Below are 17,122 nucleotides of genomic sequence, written 5' to 3' on the forward strand. Positions count from 1 at the left end.
TAGAATAGACTTATTTGGGAGGCAGAGGCTTTCCCATAACTACAAGACTTCAAGCACAGGCTCAGTAATCAGCTGGAAGGAAAGTATGCTTGGATCAAGTAACCTCTGAAGTCCCTGGGATTCTATAAAATTATCAGAGACCTAGTTACCCTTTCCTTGAAACTAACAGCTTCAATCTTTAAGTGTTTTCCATAAAGGAAATGCCTTGTATTTTTATGATGCTTTCAGATACTTTCACACACAAATAACAGATGTGGATCTCATAAAGTACTCAGGATTAGTACCATTATTGCTGCTTAACAGATGGAGAAATTAAGGCTTGGACAGTTAGGTGACCTTTCAAAGTCACAAAGGCAGTAAAAGACAACCAGGGCAAAAGTCAGTCAATGTGCCTGATTTCTAGTCTAGTACTCCCTCCTCTTTCCACTATATCAGGGATCATCCTTTTCTTAAAAGGGCTCTTCTGAAAGTGGACAGAAAGAGTAAAATTCTATCTTCATTCCACTTTTTCATAGCATACATGAAGAAAGATCTAAACACAGGACCAGGACTACACCAACACCAATACAGCCCTCTAGAGCATGAAAGAATCAATTGTCTTTCATTAATTGTCATGGGGCTTAGAGCTAGAGAAAACAGATCTAGAAAGTAGAAAATGACTTGCCCAAAGTCACAGAGACAGTAGGGATAGGATTTTAACCCATGTATTGAGAAGGTATATCTAGTGCTCCTTCTTTTATAAAAAAAATACTGACATTCCAACCAAACCTCTCTCTACATAACCTGTGCTTTGCATCACTTTATTTCTTCTGTCTAAAAACATTCTGTCAAGAAAGCAAAGAACCACAACCGCCCCCACCCACCCACACTTGGATGAGGTGTTTTGAGGCAGATGGATGGTCACACACAAACAGTAATCATTAATGGCCTCATGTCAATATGGAAGATCTTTAATTAAATGACCCCACACATATACTCAGCCCCATATATTTTCATTAATGTTTTAGATGAAGACATGATAGCATAAAGGTAAAGGTGATTCAATTCAACAAGTATTTATATTTAGGGCACTGTGCCACATCTGAGAGATACAAAGGCAAAATGAAAAAAACAGTCCCTACTCCTGGAATTTACATTTTACATTTTCTATTTTGGAAAGAGAGAGAGCACTAACAATCAGGAGATTAAGAAAGACTTTCCATAAAAGGTAAGACTATGTTAAACCTTAGAAAAATCCAAAGATTTCAAGATACGGAGGCCAAGGAGAAAGTATATTCCTAACATAGAGCACAAACTGCAAATTCAAGAATGCTGAAAAAAATTCAAGAATGCTGAATCAAGGATTAACAAGTAGGTCACTATGACTAGAATGTAAATCATGAGGAGACAGAGATAGTTCTCAATTGGCTATAATGTTGGGCCAAATCTAGTAAGATGAAATTTAATGGGAAAAATGCCAATCCTTACTCTTCAGTTTGAAAAAAAATCAAGATCAAGAATATAAATTGGGAAGGACAGCCATTCAGCTACTAGAAAAGATCAGAAAAGAGATCTAGGGCAACCTTAACTAGACAACTAGGAATTTTTCTTCCCCACATTTTGAAAATTGATTTTCATTATCATTGGTTTCCTTTGTAAAGCTGGGTATTTTATTTTATGCTTTGCCTATGCACTAATTGTCTGAGGGGTCTAAGACACACAGAAATTCTAAACCTCAAGAAGCTGGCAATATTAGCTAGCCTTTTCCCAAAAAGAGAATAACATCCATCAATGACCCAACATTTCAGAAAGAGATAGAGGCAGCTAGGTGGCACTGGAGTCAGGAGGACCTGGGTTCAAATCTGACCTCAGATACTTCCTAGCTGTGTGACCTGGGCAAATCACTTAACTCCAATTGCCTAGCCCTTACTCCTCTTCTGTCTTAGAAGGTGAGAGAGGAAGGAAGGACAGGAGGAAAGGAAGAAGGGAGGGAGGGAGGAAATGTAAAAGATCTGCATGAAGGGCAACACATAATCCAACTAAGGCTCTAAGAAGATTCACTGAAGATGCCAAACTAATGAGCCTGTGATTTCAGGAGCTTGTGAGATTTGGGGCTAAAGGGTAAATAGGATAAAGGATGAAATTGAGTTTAATATAACTTAACATAGTTATTTAATGACCCATTCAGAAAAAACTCTCTGCCTGCTCATTCTGCTTACTACCTATGTATACCATACACCATGATGTCCCTATGCTTTTTAGTTTTATCTAAGCTGCCATCTTGACCAGAAGTCCCCCTGTGCTTTTTAGTGACCAGCTATGAATCTATTGTATGCCACTGCCCCCACACTTTTACTCTGACCAGCTCTAGGTGGGAAGATATCTTAGAGGTCACGTAATACAGCCTCCTCTTTTTATGAGGAAACCTGAATACATAGAGAAGTGACTTGCCCAATGCCACACACATAATTAAAAAGCAAAGCTAGGGTGGAACACAAAAACAGTTTCCAGATCTAGCCTTCTTTCCATTGGGCCATATTATTTTCCTCGTGAGTCATCACATCCCAGGAGTTAGGAGCTCCTGTCAACTTCCTATGGTTCTTCCTCAATTCTATGCCAGACAAATGTCCAGCTCCTGTTCCCTTTATCCCTGTTGCTGAGATGAAAATATTTCCCCTTTACTTCTTTCCAGAATCTCATTCCTAGCTCACCACCTTAGCCCTCCTCTTCCTCTCCACCACCCATATATTGCCACCCACTGTGCTTTCTGGAACCTTTAATCAATTGTTAACAAATTTCTCTTTCATCTAGTTAGTTCTAGTTACCAAAAATTCTATCTTCTGATACTAAAAAATAATCCACCAAAAAACACTATCTGGCTACACTATGGCTACCCTCCCTAGAACTTAGTACTTCTCTCATCTTGCCCAATCCACTGGGTCTTCACTGCCTCTTCCAAATTATCCCTGTGGCAATTCTTTCCATCTACCTATATCACTAGATCCTTGATGAAGTTATCTACTGGCCTCAATCTCATTTTCTTCCTCCTTTCACAAGGACTTTTAGCCAGGCCCTGGCTCATGATCTCCACTCAAAAAACTACCTTCATATTCAAGGGATCTCAAAATTAATATTGGTGTATCTTCAATTCTGGTCATCCAGTTCAACTTCAACTTTCATGATTTCTTCACTCCATTCAAGCCTTCAACATCCTTGTTCACATCCAAAATTGTGTTACTTTCAAATACAAAACTATGCAATTCATCTCTGTTCACAGCTGCCTATCTTTACACTTCTGGCTCCTCTTAAAACATAAAATGTTCACTCTTATTGCAGTTTCAGTAATCATCTCAACACTTCCCTGTGTTCCCATTCCATCACTTCTTTCTGGTCTAACTTTAATTCACTTAAGCACCCTATGTGTGTTTTCTTTGTTTTTGGACAAGATGACCTCTGAGGACCTAGACCTATTATATTATGATCCTAGGTTCCTCTCTTCAATATAGAATCCAGAGTAGACCAATTCAACCATATACTATTCTCTGCCCCTGAATTCCTTGCTGCCTTGTCCTCTTGTCCAACAGGTGGGTTTGCAAACTATCAGCCTCCTTTATGTCTACTCTTGCTGTTGAAGACTAATTGAGAAAAGTTATAATCACACCAACCAGATCCACAACAAATCTGTTACCTAGTCCCAAAGAGCCACTCACCGCTACATAAGAAATTCTTTTATTTTTTCCACGACCGACGTACTTGCACACTACAACAAAATGGTTATTCTAAACCTTCCCTTTTCTCTTCTAACTCCCTACTACCAATTCTCTCCTTCCTTTCCTCTCAACACAGAATCTCTCCTATTTTTTCTAGGAGCCACATTTCAAGGAATGTATACACTAGGGAAACCAGAGTGATAAACTCAAGTTCATGGCCTAAGAGCTCCAAGTGAAAGAGTTAGAGGAATGTCAACTTGCAGGAGAAATAACTGTCTTCAAGAATCTAAAGGGCTCTCATGAAAAAAAAAAAAAGAATTTTAGGTCTAACTAGAGGTAATGACTGGGAGTTGCAAAGAAGCCTAGCAATGGGTCCAAAGTAGAATAGGCTGCTTTGGGAAGTGGTGGCTGGATGACTACTTTTTGGGTGGTAGAGGGAATTAGTTTTCAGGTATGCAGGTTAAGAGTGGCAGGCCTCTGAGGTTCAATCCTTCCAAATCAGAAATTCTCTGACACTTTACTGAGAAACTAGAGGCCACCTTCCAGGAGTCTTCTCCATTTCCTACTTTACATTCTAAAATCCCTCTATTTAGTCCCTAATTCTTCCCTCCTTTACTGAAGACTTGGTAAAAAGGATGCCTTGTTCCTTGCTAAATACAAAACACTGTACGTACCCTTCTGATCCCATCTCCCTCCCATCATGACCTCTTTTTCATTTTTAATTCTCTTTATTCACTAGCTAGTTCTCAGCTACCTTTAAACATTCCCAAATTCCTCCCATCCTTAAAAAACAAAATCAAAACCTTTTTTTGACTACTGTCATTCCTCTCTCAAGCTATCATCTTAGACCCAAACTCCTAGGCTGTGTTTGTTGACTCTGTTTTCTCACCTTATATGAATTTAACTTCCAATCCTCTTTTCTAAAGAAACTCAAGGCTACCAATGACTTCTTAACCAATTCAATCCAGTGGCTTTTCTGTCGTCATTCTACTTGACCTCTTCCTATTAACACTGTTAATGTCCTTAGCTTTAGATATTTCTTTTTCTTAGCTTTGAGAATTCTGATTTCTACTGGCAGACCTCTCCCATATCTAACCACCCCTTTTCAGTCCCTTTTGTTGGATCATCACCAAATGATCAAGTGGTAGCTAAGTGGTACAGTGGACAGAGCTGTAGACTATGAGTGAAGAAGACTTCACTCAATTCAAATCTGGTCTCAGATCACTTACTAGCTGTGACCTTGGGAGCAAATGATTTAATGTCTACCTACCTGTTTCCTCACTTAATAGGAATAATAAAAGCACCTCCTTCTAGAGGTGCTGTGAGGATTGAAGGAAATATTTGTAAAGTACCTAATCTACTGCCTGGTATATAGTAAGTGTTTAATAAATGCTTGTTTAGAAAAAAGGTTTCTCAAGTCTTTTCCAGCTCTAGCTAAGTGTGAGCTCTCCTTAGTTATCTCCTTCCATCTTCACTGATCTTACCTATCTCCCATGAGTTCATAGGCTCATCTCTGTTCAGATGACTCCTTAATCTATAGCCTGCCCTAACCTCTCCAGAGAACTTATTCCACTGCCTACAAGAATGTACCACTGGCATCTCAAATATGTTTGAAATAGAACTTGTCTTCCCCACTAAAAATCACACTTCCCCACCTCCAGAATTCACTATACCTAAAGAGCATTACCATGCTAACAATGTTTAAGGTTTACAACCACAGAGCCCTCCTTGATTCTTCACTTGGCCTCAATTCCATAGTAAACCAGTTGGCATTGGATAATTCCATACATCTTTTACATCCATCCCTTTCTGTCCATTCACACTACCCTACTTCAGGCCCTCCTTACCTCTGAACTGAAAAAAGCTTCCTAAATAGTCTCCCTGCTCCTATTCGTTCCCCTTTCAAATCCACCTTTCACACAAATATGAAATTAACATCTTTAAGAAATAGATTTGGTCATGTCACTCCTCTGTGCAAAAATCTTCAATAGCTCTGTACTATTTCAAACTTCTTGGCTTTGCATTTAAAACGATCTGGTGCCAACCTACCTTGCCTTGCTGATTTCATAGTTGTTTTTTTTCCTGGAGTGGATCTGTGAGTTCATTGGTGTAGAGTTCAGGAAACTTCCTCTACAATGTAGAATGGCAAGTGTTCTGCAATTTCGGGTCCCTGAAAATTACCCAGGGCTCAGAGAACTTAGACCATCCATTTGCCTAGGGTCTCCAAAGCTTCCTGACTCCAAGGCCAGCTCTATCTATTACCCCATATTCAATGAATGTTGCTTGAATTGACTGAAAGCTCAACAGAAGTCAAAAGTGTAATAATGGCAACCAAGAAAGATAATGCAGTCTGAAGGATCATGGAGAGAGGCCTAGTGATTAGGGCAGATCCTCTCCCCTAGACCCAAGTTGGAGTACTGTGTTCAGTAGTAGTCACCACATTCTAGGAAGCATGCTGATAAGTGAAGAATATCCAGAGAAGGGCCAACAGGATGGTAGGAGGACTTAATATCATGCCATCTGGTAACTGAAGGAAGAAGGAATGCTTAGCTCAGATAAGAGAAGGTTTAAGGGGAAAATGATAGATTTTTTGAAGGGCTTAAAGGACTATCTTGTAGAAGAGAGTACTTGCCTTTCTGAGCCTAAAAGAGCAAAATGAAGATCAGAAAGCATGGGCTGCAAAGGAGCAATTAAAGATTAAAAATAAACTTCTTGGGGCAGCTAGGCAGCAGAGTGGATAGATCACCAGGCCCAGAGTCAGGAGAGTCTGGGTTCAAATCTGATCTCAGACACTTCCTAGTTGTGTGACCCTGGGCAAGTCACTTAACTGCAACTGACTAGCCCATATTGCTCTTCTGTCTCAGAACTGATTCTAAGACAGAAGATTAGTGTTTAAATAAATACATTTCTTAATAATTGGCCCTATCACAAAATACTCTGGTAAGTCAGTAAGTCCCCCCCATGACAGGTCTTTTCTTTAGGCCAAAGCTAACTGATCATTTACTATGGAGGAATTTTAAGAATAATTTTTGTTTATGTACTGGTTCTGATGTCTCTTCCCACTTTGAGATAGTAGAATTCGGAGACATTCCAAATCCAAGAGCATTAAAATGTGTGTATACTGTATTTTAGTACTCAAACCATGTTTCTAAAGAATTTTAACTTTATTTCATTTTTATCTGTTCCCCAACTGATCTGAACCCAAAAAATTTCCCCTATGACAGCTGAGAGCCTCACTACCTTCCTAACCTTTGATTCTACACATCCCTGACCCTCATGCCACACAGCCAATCTGATGGCAAGTTTTGTCATTTCTAGCTTTTCAACATTACTTATATACATCCCCTTCTTTCTTCTCAAATAGCTGCCATCCCTAGTATATAGCTTCATCACCTCTCACCTGAACTATTGTGAAAGCTTTCTAGTTCATCTCTCTTCCTTCCAATCTATTTTTCATGTAGCTACCAAAGATCTCTACATTTATTGTCTTATTTGAGACTCACAAGAACACTAGAAGATAGGGAAGAGAAGAAACAGGCTGAGAGAAGCTAAAAGGCTTGCCCAGGGTCACACATCTACTAAATGGTTCTTTATCACCTTCAGAGTGAAATTTAAAAAAAAAATCTTGTTAGGTTTGTAAAGCTCTTTAAAACCTGGCCCCTTCCCATCTTTGTAGTCTTCCTACACTTGACAATAGCTATAAAACTGTGCCCTTCTCACTGTGCTCAACTTGATACTCTGGAATTTTTCACTCTCTTCCCTTCTTCATCTCCATCTCTGGACTTCCTTTAAGACCTGTGAAATCCTACCTTTGTCACCTACACCTCCATGGACAGCTCCCTTCTGCACACAGCCACCTTCCATTTGCACTGGATATATTTTCTCTGCACAGTTATTTATGTTTTAATCTGCCCTCCCCTCCCCCCCTGTAGAATGTGAGCTCCTGGAGGGAAGGAGCTGTATTTCTGCTTTTCTTTGTATCTGCAGGCACTTAAAAATGGGTGGCACCCTGTATAATTTTAATTAATAAATGCTTGTTGATTGGTTTCAATTTAATCTTTCCCAACTGATTTCAATTTAATCTTTCCCAGTAATAAATCAGAAACTACTTAATGATAAAAATGTTGGTTTCAGAAATTTAAAATAATTTTCATCAATAATTATTATAATCTAATGATATTTTAATTATTGACTTAAACATTGTTATTTTAATTTCTATATTCTGTTTTTAATAGCACCTTCATTTCCAAATCCATCCATCCCCTCCATACCCAGGAAATCATCCCTAAGATCTTAAAAAGAAAAAAAAAAAAGCAGTTCAGCAAAACCAACCAATAAACAAATAAGCCATATCTGACAATATCTGTAAAATTCCTAATCCTAGTTCCCCATCTCTGTAAAGAAGGAAGTGTATTTTCTCAACTCTTCTCTGGGGCTAAGCTTGATCTTTATCAGTCTAGTACTACTTTAAATAACTTACCGAGTTGAACTATTATTACTATCATCTTTGTTACGTAGGTGACTAAATCCTTGGGAGAAATTCTCTTTAGGAGATCGCTTTGGACTGTATGCCATCGTCACTGGTGTTAGCATTATATCTCTTTTAGCTATGGGAAGTAAAAAAGCGGAAAAATTTTCTTTTGTAGAATGTAAATAATTTTGTATTAACAAAATATTTTGCGACACTAACCCAAACTTTTTTCAGGAATTTAGAAGTTAACTGGAAATAAATTGGAAACATTATTAGAATATAAATATATCTACTATACAATAAATCCAGGCATCTTCTTAGTTATCACCTAAAAAGGAAATCTCAGGTACAGAACTTCACTGCTCACTTTAAGTGTACCTGTGGCTGTCCAAGGGAGAAGGTGATTGCTATTCAGTGCCTTTGCAGCCAATGAACAGATGCTTCTGTTTTGATGGCTTCAATTCTTACTTAAATAGAATATTCAATTAAAGCAACCACTAACGTATCTTTTTAAAGGAACAAGAAATTCTCTTGACTTGAGAAAATTCAGTGGAATAACTCTTAAGATCATCTCTTCCATCATATTCATGGCAAGTGCAATCCTCCCAGGAGCTCCCTCACTCAGCAAGCTTTTATTGAAGGTCTACTGTGATCACAGAACTCTACCGGTACTTTAGGAGTACCCAAACTAGAAAACCCAAGTACAAACATTCTTCTCTCATTAGGCACAAATCACATTTAACTTTTTTAGGACTCAAGAAATGTAGAAATTTAACCCTTACTTGAAGTACTTGCTTTTCGGTTTGAAGGTGGGAGAGATGATGACCTCTGTGAAGATGAGGAATTATATTTCTTTGATCTCTGATGAGAACCTTTCTCTGGGGACCGATTTCTACTGAAAGTGGCCTCAGGAACAAATCCTACAGTTTGACGGCGACTTAATGTTTCTGTTATAGACAAATGTAAAGAAACCTGGTTTCTATGTTTTCTGTCTTTACTGACAAGTGGTTATGAAAGTCTTTCTTTCACTTGGCTCTTGTGCTACTGCCCTGGATCCTACTTTTGCCCATAACTGGGATAGAATGATTAACCCATTGCACAGAACAGTTCTATTAGTTTAAGAGAAGAAAATGTTACAAGTGAAATTTATGATATATTCCTGTTCCCACTTTACATATGGCAAAGACAATTCTTAAAATAATTTTATTTATTGATTTGGCAAAGTTCAGGTACTGATTTAAGTCAGGAGGATAGGCTGCTTTTCTAAAAACATGAATAAGGTATTCATCAAATGATAATGAAATCTGACCAAGTTAGGCACATTGGGAAGTAAAAGGATATAAAGGTAATTAAAATATTATTTAACATTTCACTCCTTTCCAAAGATGTCTACTGATGAAGATATGGAAACAAACAATATTTAAGTACTGCTACAAATACTTTATGTCTATCACTATACTATATTGTTGTGACTTAAATTTCTTTCATACTATCCTACTGTTTGGAGCAATAAAATATTGAAACTATTCAAATATCCACAAAAATGACATATGAGCCTTAGTAACCAATAATTGAAAACCATGATGCACACTTTGATGGAAAGGAATAATACATACTTTTAAAGATATGTCTATGAATTAAGTCAATGAGACATATTCAGAGAAAAGCAAAGCTTTCATTTGTCTTACATTTTCACTCCCATTAATAACTTTACTTATGCCTTCCCTTTTTAAAAAATAACCCTTCCCTTCCATCTTAGAATCAATAGTAGGTTCTAAGGCAGAAGAGTGGTGAGGGCTACGCAACTGGGATTAAGTGACTTGCCCAGGGTCACACAGCTCAGAAGTGTCTCGAGGCTAGATTTGAACCTGGACCCTCCCATCTCCAGGTCTATATATCTCTATCCACTGAGCCACCAGCTGCCCCTTACTTATACCTTTACTAAAAAAAAAACAAAACATCAGATTCATTTCCCAATATTCACTTTTACCTCCACTGTTCCACTTCCCCATACACACTCCTTCATGAACCTTCCCTAATAACAAAGAAAAATTTGAACTGTATGTGACAACAGGCATTATTCCACCCTGTAAAAGTAGTTCTTCAAAATTCCCTGCAAAGAAAAGGGAGGTGTGTTTCCTTTTCTTTTTTTTCCTAAGACTAGCATAAATCACTAACAATTCATTTGAGTTTTATAGCATTTCAGTGTTGTCTTATAAAGTTTCAGCTACTCACCTATAAAATGTATTTTAAAGTATAATATAATTACTTACTGTAATTTTACCCCATTACTTGAAGAATTTAATTCCAAAGAAAGAAATGTAATCTGGAAAAATAAAGTTAATACACAGAAAAGAAAGGAATATTTACTATTTGATGTGTCATCATCCTCTGTTTGTGTGCCCCAATTTTTAAATATTTTTCCTTCTTCAAGATTTTTATAAACTTTGATGATTGATACTTCTGAAGTTTCTCTTTCTTTTAAATTTGCTGATGAGTCTTTGAGGGGACAATCCTTTTCAGGAGGAGTATGGTACCTTGAAAAGATTTTATAAACATATAAGTAACTAAGATGAATTACTTTGTAAATAGCATAACACGGTCAATTGATAATTATACTCAAACAAATTAAATTCCCAAATCTAACTCTTAAAAGAAATGACTGACTCTTCAAGATATTACAAGCAATAAAAGGCAAATGAATCTCTTAAAATGTGATCGTAAAAATATTTGTAGCTTACAAAAATGTTTTGCAAAAATCTGAAAAGAGGGCATTTCTTACATATGCAATATTTCCTACCTAAGAGTGTAGGAATCCCCGAGCTGGTTATCCACTAAATTTTCTTGACTTTCTAAAGGCTGGCCAGTAAATATGGAATATTCTGCTCCTGGTATCAACCACTTCCGCCTGCTAACATCAGACACTGTTGTGTTACTAGGGTGGGAAAACATCAGGATGGTCAGGAAACAAGGTAAAGTGAGGCACTGTTTTTTTTTAGTAGTTTATAGTTTTCATTAAAAAATTAGCATTTTGATAAATGAAATAAAAAAGACAACCCAGTAGCATATGATAGCAAACAAATAAATACGTAAAAGGAAATGCTTAAGACAACCATATTTGCTAAAGAGACTGAACCTTCTTATCATTCACATTATTTTTAAAGTAATTGCCAGGGAACAGATTTGTATTTCTAAAAAGAATTAAAGTCCAGTTTACTCTAGACAAAATTTTTAAAAATTATAATTCATCAGTGCATTACAAATGTTGCTCTATAGATATATACTTCCTGTAGTCTAATTAATAAATATTAATTAAATTAATTAAATAAAAAAATAAAAATAAATAAATAAATAAATAAATAATGACATTTTACAAGAAATGTCAAATTTAAAAGTTATGGTAATTTTAAAATCTGGTCATGAATTTTGTCTACCACCAAGTGCACAATGAAGAATCTAAGACTAAAGGGTTATATGAGCAAGTCCTCTATTGAAATTTAAACTCCATCTTTTATCCCACCCCCACTCCCAAGAGTGAAAACACTGAAGTTCTAATCATGGGCATAAATATTATCTTATAATACAAAGATGAAGGAAATGGAATAGCTTACCTGGTAATGGTTGATGATATTTGATTTTTGGCATTAATACGGAGTTTTGACATATTCTCATGTTCTACTTGCTTGATCTGGGCTTCAAGTTTTGAAATTGTTCTAATTCAAACGTAATAGGATATATTAAAATACTTTAAGATGTAAACCCTCCCTTTTATTTTATTTTTACTCTATTATTTCTAGAATTTTCTAGAAACATTTATGGAAAAGAAAGCAGACCTTATTCTTTGATTATAAGTTTACTATGAAAATCTTGCCAAGTTTAAAAAAATGAGGGAAAGGAGTCGAAAAAAAGAAAAAAACAAAACAAATACAGACATTAAGTTCCATAAAGGAACATTTCAAAAGCTACATTAGGAGAAGAAAATATTATTAAAAGCTTTAAAGAAGTTTTATATTGTATAATTAAATAAAAAATCTAATAAAATTGAACATAGTTTTCAAATGTTATTTTTAAAATGAGATTCCATATTATTAGAAATTATCTAGAATTGTTTTAGTGGATATGAAAGTCTTCAAAAGTAAGAATTTAAAAGTAACATTTATATAGCACTACCAAATGCCAGGCACTATACTTACTTAAACACTTTTATAAAGACTTCATAGGTTTATAAAAATTAAATAGAAATAAAGATTATCTCATTTATCTCATAATGACCCTGGAAAGATAGGTACTATTATTATCCTCATTTTACAGATGAGAGAACTGAGGTTGAAAGACTCATATCTTCCTGACTCCAAGTGCAGGACTCTAACCACTGACACTAATTAATTAGTATTTTACATGAAGCTTCCTTTTAAACCAAAATTGATCATCTTCCCATGAGGGAAGTTCTAAGAAAGAGACAGTAGTCTAATTATACTGGTGTTTAAATTAGTCAGCTAAATGAACTGTTTTAGAATGGAACAGATCCAGGGAAGTATCTATATTATATTTTTTCAGTGGGCCTTAATTATGTCATGGGGCATTGTGAATTTCTAGGACATTTTTATATTCAAAACTAAGTCCAAAAATAAATTCTAAAGTAAAATATTAATGTTATTTACACTTCCATGATAATGAACTATGTCTCTGTTCCTCACTATTGTGAAAAGTTTAAATGTAGTCTTGAGTGCATTCTTCTTTGGGAGAACATGTAACATTTTTTTTAAACCCTTACCTTCTGTTTTAGTATCAATTCTAACATAGAAAAGTGGTAAGGGTTGGGCAATCAGGGTTAAATGACTTGCCCAGCATCATAAAGCTAAGAAGTGTCTGAGGCTAAATTTGAACCCAGAGCCTCCTAGCTCCAGGCCTGACACTATACACTGTGCTACCTAGCTTGTCCAAGGATAATATGTACATTAGACTTAGATAACTTTTAAAAATTCTAATATTGTGACTTTAGATAGTGATTAAAGCTATGCCTATGGGGGAAAAGGGGGAAGCAAGCAAAACACAACAGAGAAAAACATACCCTTGTTGTGGCAACAGCTATACTATATTCTATATAGTTCATAATCTCAAACTAAACTCCACTTTATCTTTTCATGTGTTCTGGAGCTGCCAATAACAGCAATTTTTATACTTCAGTGAAAATTTCATTTTTATATGCTGAGCATGTAATTAATAAGTATTTGTTATAATAGCATAAAAATAGTACTATATTTACCTTTTCAAATCAGAAATCTGAGTATTTGCATCAAGCAATTTGTTTTCAGTTGTATTTAATGTATCCTATGGAAAATAAAGGAAATTTAGATAATTTAATAAATTTAGATAATGGTATAGATAATTAAGTATTTCTTTGTACTACTTATGTTTTAAAATTTCTATAAGTTACTCTAATGTTTTATCAAACAGTTTAAAAAATGCAAATTATATGATTCTGCAAATTTGGAATCTTTCACATAGCTACTTCAGACAATTCTGATACACAAGTCTTTGCCCGAATTATATGTGAACAGCTATGGGACTTATTCCAAATCAATCAGATAGAAACCACCTAATTAGAAAATGAATAAAATATGAAAGCTTAAATTTCCTTGTTGAACAGTAGACTATCTCCAAAATGTAGTCCTCGAATTTAGCTTCAGTGAAAAATTCAGTCAGCAAACAATTATGTAGGCAATGGGTGAAACAATATCCCCAAAAACTTATCTTGGAAAATAAAACCTTTATATAGTGGTCTAATATTATTTTAACAACATTGGCTCTTGATAATTTTTCAAAGCAGCTTCCCATCTCATCTAATCCTTACACGACCACATTGTAAAAGAAGTGAGGCATTATCCCCATTTTGCAGATAAGGAAACAGCCCAAGATTAAATTTGCTCAGGGTCATGGAGTTATTTAAGGCTGGAGCCAAATCCAAGGCCCTCATCTCAACTCAGTTAAGTGCTCTTTCCACAATTCAAAATATAAATGATCAATGTCTACCTTTATTCTTTCATGTTGTTTTCCAAGGGATTGATATTCTCCTAGAAGCTACAAGAAAAAGAATAAACTTTACCATCATAGTACCTATCACAAAATATCACAGAACTACACTTTGAAATCAGCCAGTACCAAAATGGATTTTCTTCCTCACAATAAGCTACACATATAAATTTTTACACAATACAATGAAGAATTTCCAATTTTTAATTAATATATTCATATATTTCTTAGGAAAGGAACCTGAACAATTAACACACAAATAAGCTGTCAACACAATTCTTTCAAATGTCATGGCAGGACAGAAACAATGGACTTCTTTTACTCAAACTAGAATAAACCTAACTAAACTCTTAATCAAACCCAGTTATGATGGTAGACTTAAAACCAATCTCGAGTAAAGTAAAACAAGAGAGAAAACTTAAAAAGGAAAAAAGTCAAGAATTTGCAAATTTGCCAAAAAAAAAATAAAATTCTACATTTAATCTTTTTCCTACCATTTTTACCTTACCAGACACACAGATGGTGATTCAGATACCTCAACAGTTAAACTGGAGACAGAAAGCAACTGGGTAGGCAGGGGTGATGCCAAATCTTTAAAGATCTGCCTTCCTGCTGTTACAAGAAGATAAGACCCAGTTGTCTGGATTGGTATGGTATGCAATTAGAGTAAAATTATATGAAACTCGAATGAACTTTGAAAAAAGTCATAATAAAATCAAATTTGTTTATAAAAATACTGTAATGAAAGAAAGCATGACTGAAATCTTAGCCAAAAGTATGACAAAGAGGTATCATTGTTTTCTCACTTACAGCTTGAAACATTTTATTTTCTTGTTTTATTCTAGCATCTTTATCATCTGAGAGTTTGTAAGCCTTATCAAATGCTTCTTCTAGATCCTTTAGACGGGATTTGAGTCGACTGATGGTGTTATCTTTTTCTTTATTACTTGCTCGTATTTCCTCAATATGCTCCTGCAAAATTTTGGAAGCATTACTGGCTGCATTGAAGTGTTCTCTCAAATCACTCTACAAAACAAAAACAAAGATAATTACAAGTTATGCTTACTGGATGAACACATTTCTACCTCAAATTCCAAATAAGTTATAAGTATTAAGAGATGGAATATAAAATTCATAACTGTGGACAGAAAATGAAAATGTTCTCGAATTTAAATATCCCAGGGGAAGGTGAAAGAACCAGAGGAGAAGAGTTGAGAAATCAACTCCTCCAATGGCTTCACCCTCGGAGGTGAAAATGAATATTCCTGGAAGCTAAGACATGGATGGTGCAATTTGATGATTATCATTTATATACATATATGTACATATATACAATATATGCAAATGATCTTGTGGATTTAGATAGTTTTTTCCCCTTCTATCTTCTACAAAACTATAAAATAAAATTGAAAATTTCTATCTAATAAAACCAAACATAAGAGAGAAAAAGATGGAGGACAAAACAAAACACCTTTCACTGCAGTACCTGAATGTAGTGGGATAAAGCTTGAGTAATACATGAAAGATAAAATACTTATTTCAAAGCAAAGGCAAGTTAGGACATTAACATGCCACATCTAAGATATTTTATCATGGGGATTCCTTTAAAGTAAAGGTTGGAACTAAATGATTGAGGTCCATTTAGACTTAAATTCTGTGATTCATTTTATTGATTTTGTGATACTCAAAAAAAAATTGGTCTTTACTAATAATATAACCATAACAGATCTGACACTAACAATAATCATGATAATAACTCAAATTGGATTTTAAAGTTTCTCAAGGCACTCTCCTTCCAAAACCCCTTCAATCTGTTACCTCTAATCTGTGTAAGAGATAAAATGGAAAACTACTAAAACACAACATGGATGACTCACCACTTCCATTTCCAGCAAATTATTTTTGTTCTCGAGAATTTTCACATGAGCATTGGCCTCATTCAGAGCAACACCTAACTGGTCACATCTAAAACCACAAATCAACAATCAAAAGAAAATGATTACAAAATTAAAATATTAGAGAATGAAACCTCATTCCTTGGGAATTACACAAAAAACTGGCTAGCCTATGTTAGCTAAAATCTAAAAAATTATTTTAATAGAAGATACTTCAGAGGATAATTGATGATATTATAATGGTTTGAGGAATAAATACATTTCAAAAACTAGGTTTCAAGGTGCTATTTAATACATATAATACATAACCTGTTAAAAAATGAATATATAGACTAAAAACAAAATACTTAAACATAATAAATCAGTCTACTCTGATGCTATCAACTGTAGAGGGTCACGGAGTCAGTGTACAAATAACAAATATGATAGCCATTGTACTGTCAAAGAATTGGCTTTAGTTGGGTTGAACACTTTTCTGTGTCAACAAATCACCTGACTCATTCTTATCTTGGCAATCTGCTATTTGCTGTCTCATAAATTCAAAATCAAAAGCCTACTAATAATCTTAGAAGAATGAAATAAAGTTATGCGACCCTGGGCAAAGTCACTTAATCCCAGCTGTCTGGCCCTTACCTCTCTTGTGCCTTAAAATGAATACTTACTATTGGTTCTAAGACAGAAGGTAAAGGTTAAAAAAAAAATAGAGAAAATAGAGAATGAAATAAGAATTTATTTGATCCCAATACTATGATTAAACAGAAAAAATGCTTAATGTGAAAGCAACAGAATGATTCAGCATTAACTAGATTTTCTAACTGCATAGTCAATTTAGAAGAACAATTTAACAAGGAAAAGGATTAAACCAAGAAATTCATTATTTGTCAGGAGGAGTCTGACCAAACACATATCTGTGAAAGACTTTATCTTCCATTTTACTTAAAGTGATTAAAGAATCCTGTCCAAGTGTAGTGATAACAGCCATCTGCCATAACTATGTAAGATATTAGTAGCACATTTAAGATGCCGGTAATATT

General features: G+C 35.0%; 1 protein-coding gene across 15 annotated transcripts in view; it reads right to left on the bottom strand.

Moving 5' to 3' along the window:
• Window positions 1–17,122, bottom strand: part of MPHOSPH9 (M-phase phosphoprotein 9) — a 61,850-nt gene that overhangs the window by 7,633 nt on the left and 37,095 nt on the right. For 8 of the 15 annotated variants that reach the window (XR_008917338.1, XR_008917335.1, XM_016432427.2 and 5 more), the window contains 9 exons: window positions 16,071–16,158; window positions 15,004–15,219; window positions 14,194–14,241; window positions 13,427–13,491; window positions 11,772–11,873; window positions 10,961–11,095; window positions 10,531–10,697; window positions 8,943–9,107; window positions 8,170–8,296 (listed from right to left, as the gene is read on the bottom strand). Coding sequence is in view for 11 of the 15 variants with exons in the window: in XM_016432427.2 (XP_016287913.1) it covers window positions 8,170–8,296; window positions 8,943–9,107; window positions 10,531–10,697; window positions 10,961–11,095; window positions 11,772–11,873; window positions 13,427–13,491; window positions 14,194–14,241; window positions 15,004–15,219; window positions 16,071–16,158 (1,113 nt within the window). In the remaining 4 variants the exon portion in view is untranslated. Of the gene's footprint in view, window positions 1–5,738; window positions 5,860–5,932; window positions 6,217–8,169; window positions 8,297–8,942; window positions 9,108–10,530; window positions 10,698–10,960; window positions 11,096–11,771; window positions 11,874–13,426; window positions 13,492–14,193; window positions 14,242–15,003; window positions 15,220–16,070; window positions 16,159–17,122 lie in introns of those variants that run through there. The other 7 variants (XR_008917339.1, XM_056821859.1, XM_016432431.2 and 4 more) reach the window with 5 other exon arrangements.

This window comes from Monodelphis domestica, chromosome 3 (genome assembly GCF_027887165.1).
Source record: "Monodelphis domestica isolate mMonDom1 chromosome 3, mMonDom1.pri, whole genome shotgun sequence".
NCBI classification, from domain to species: domain Eukaryota; kingdom Metazoa; phylum Chordata; class Mammalia; order Didelphimorphia; family Didelphidae; genus Monodelphis; species Monodelphis domestica.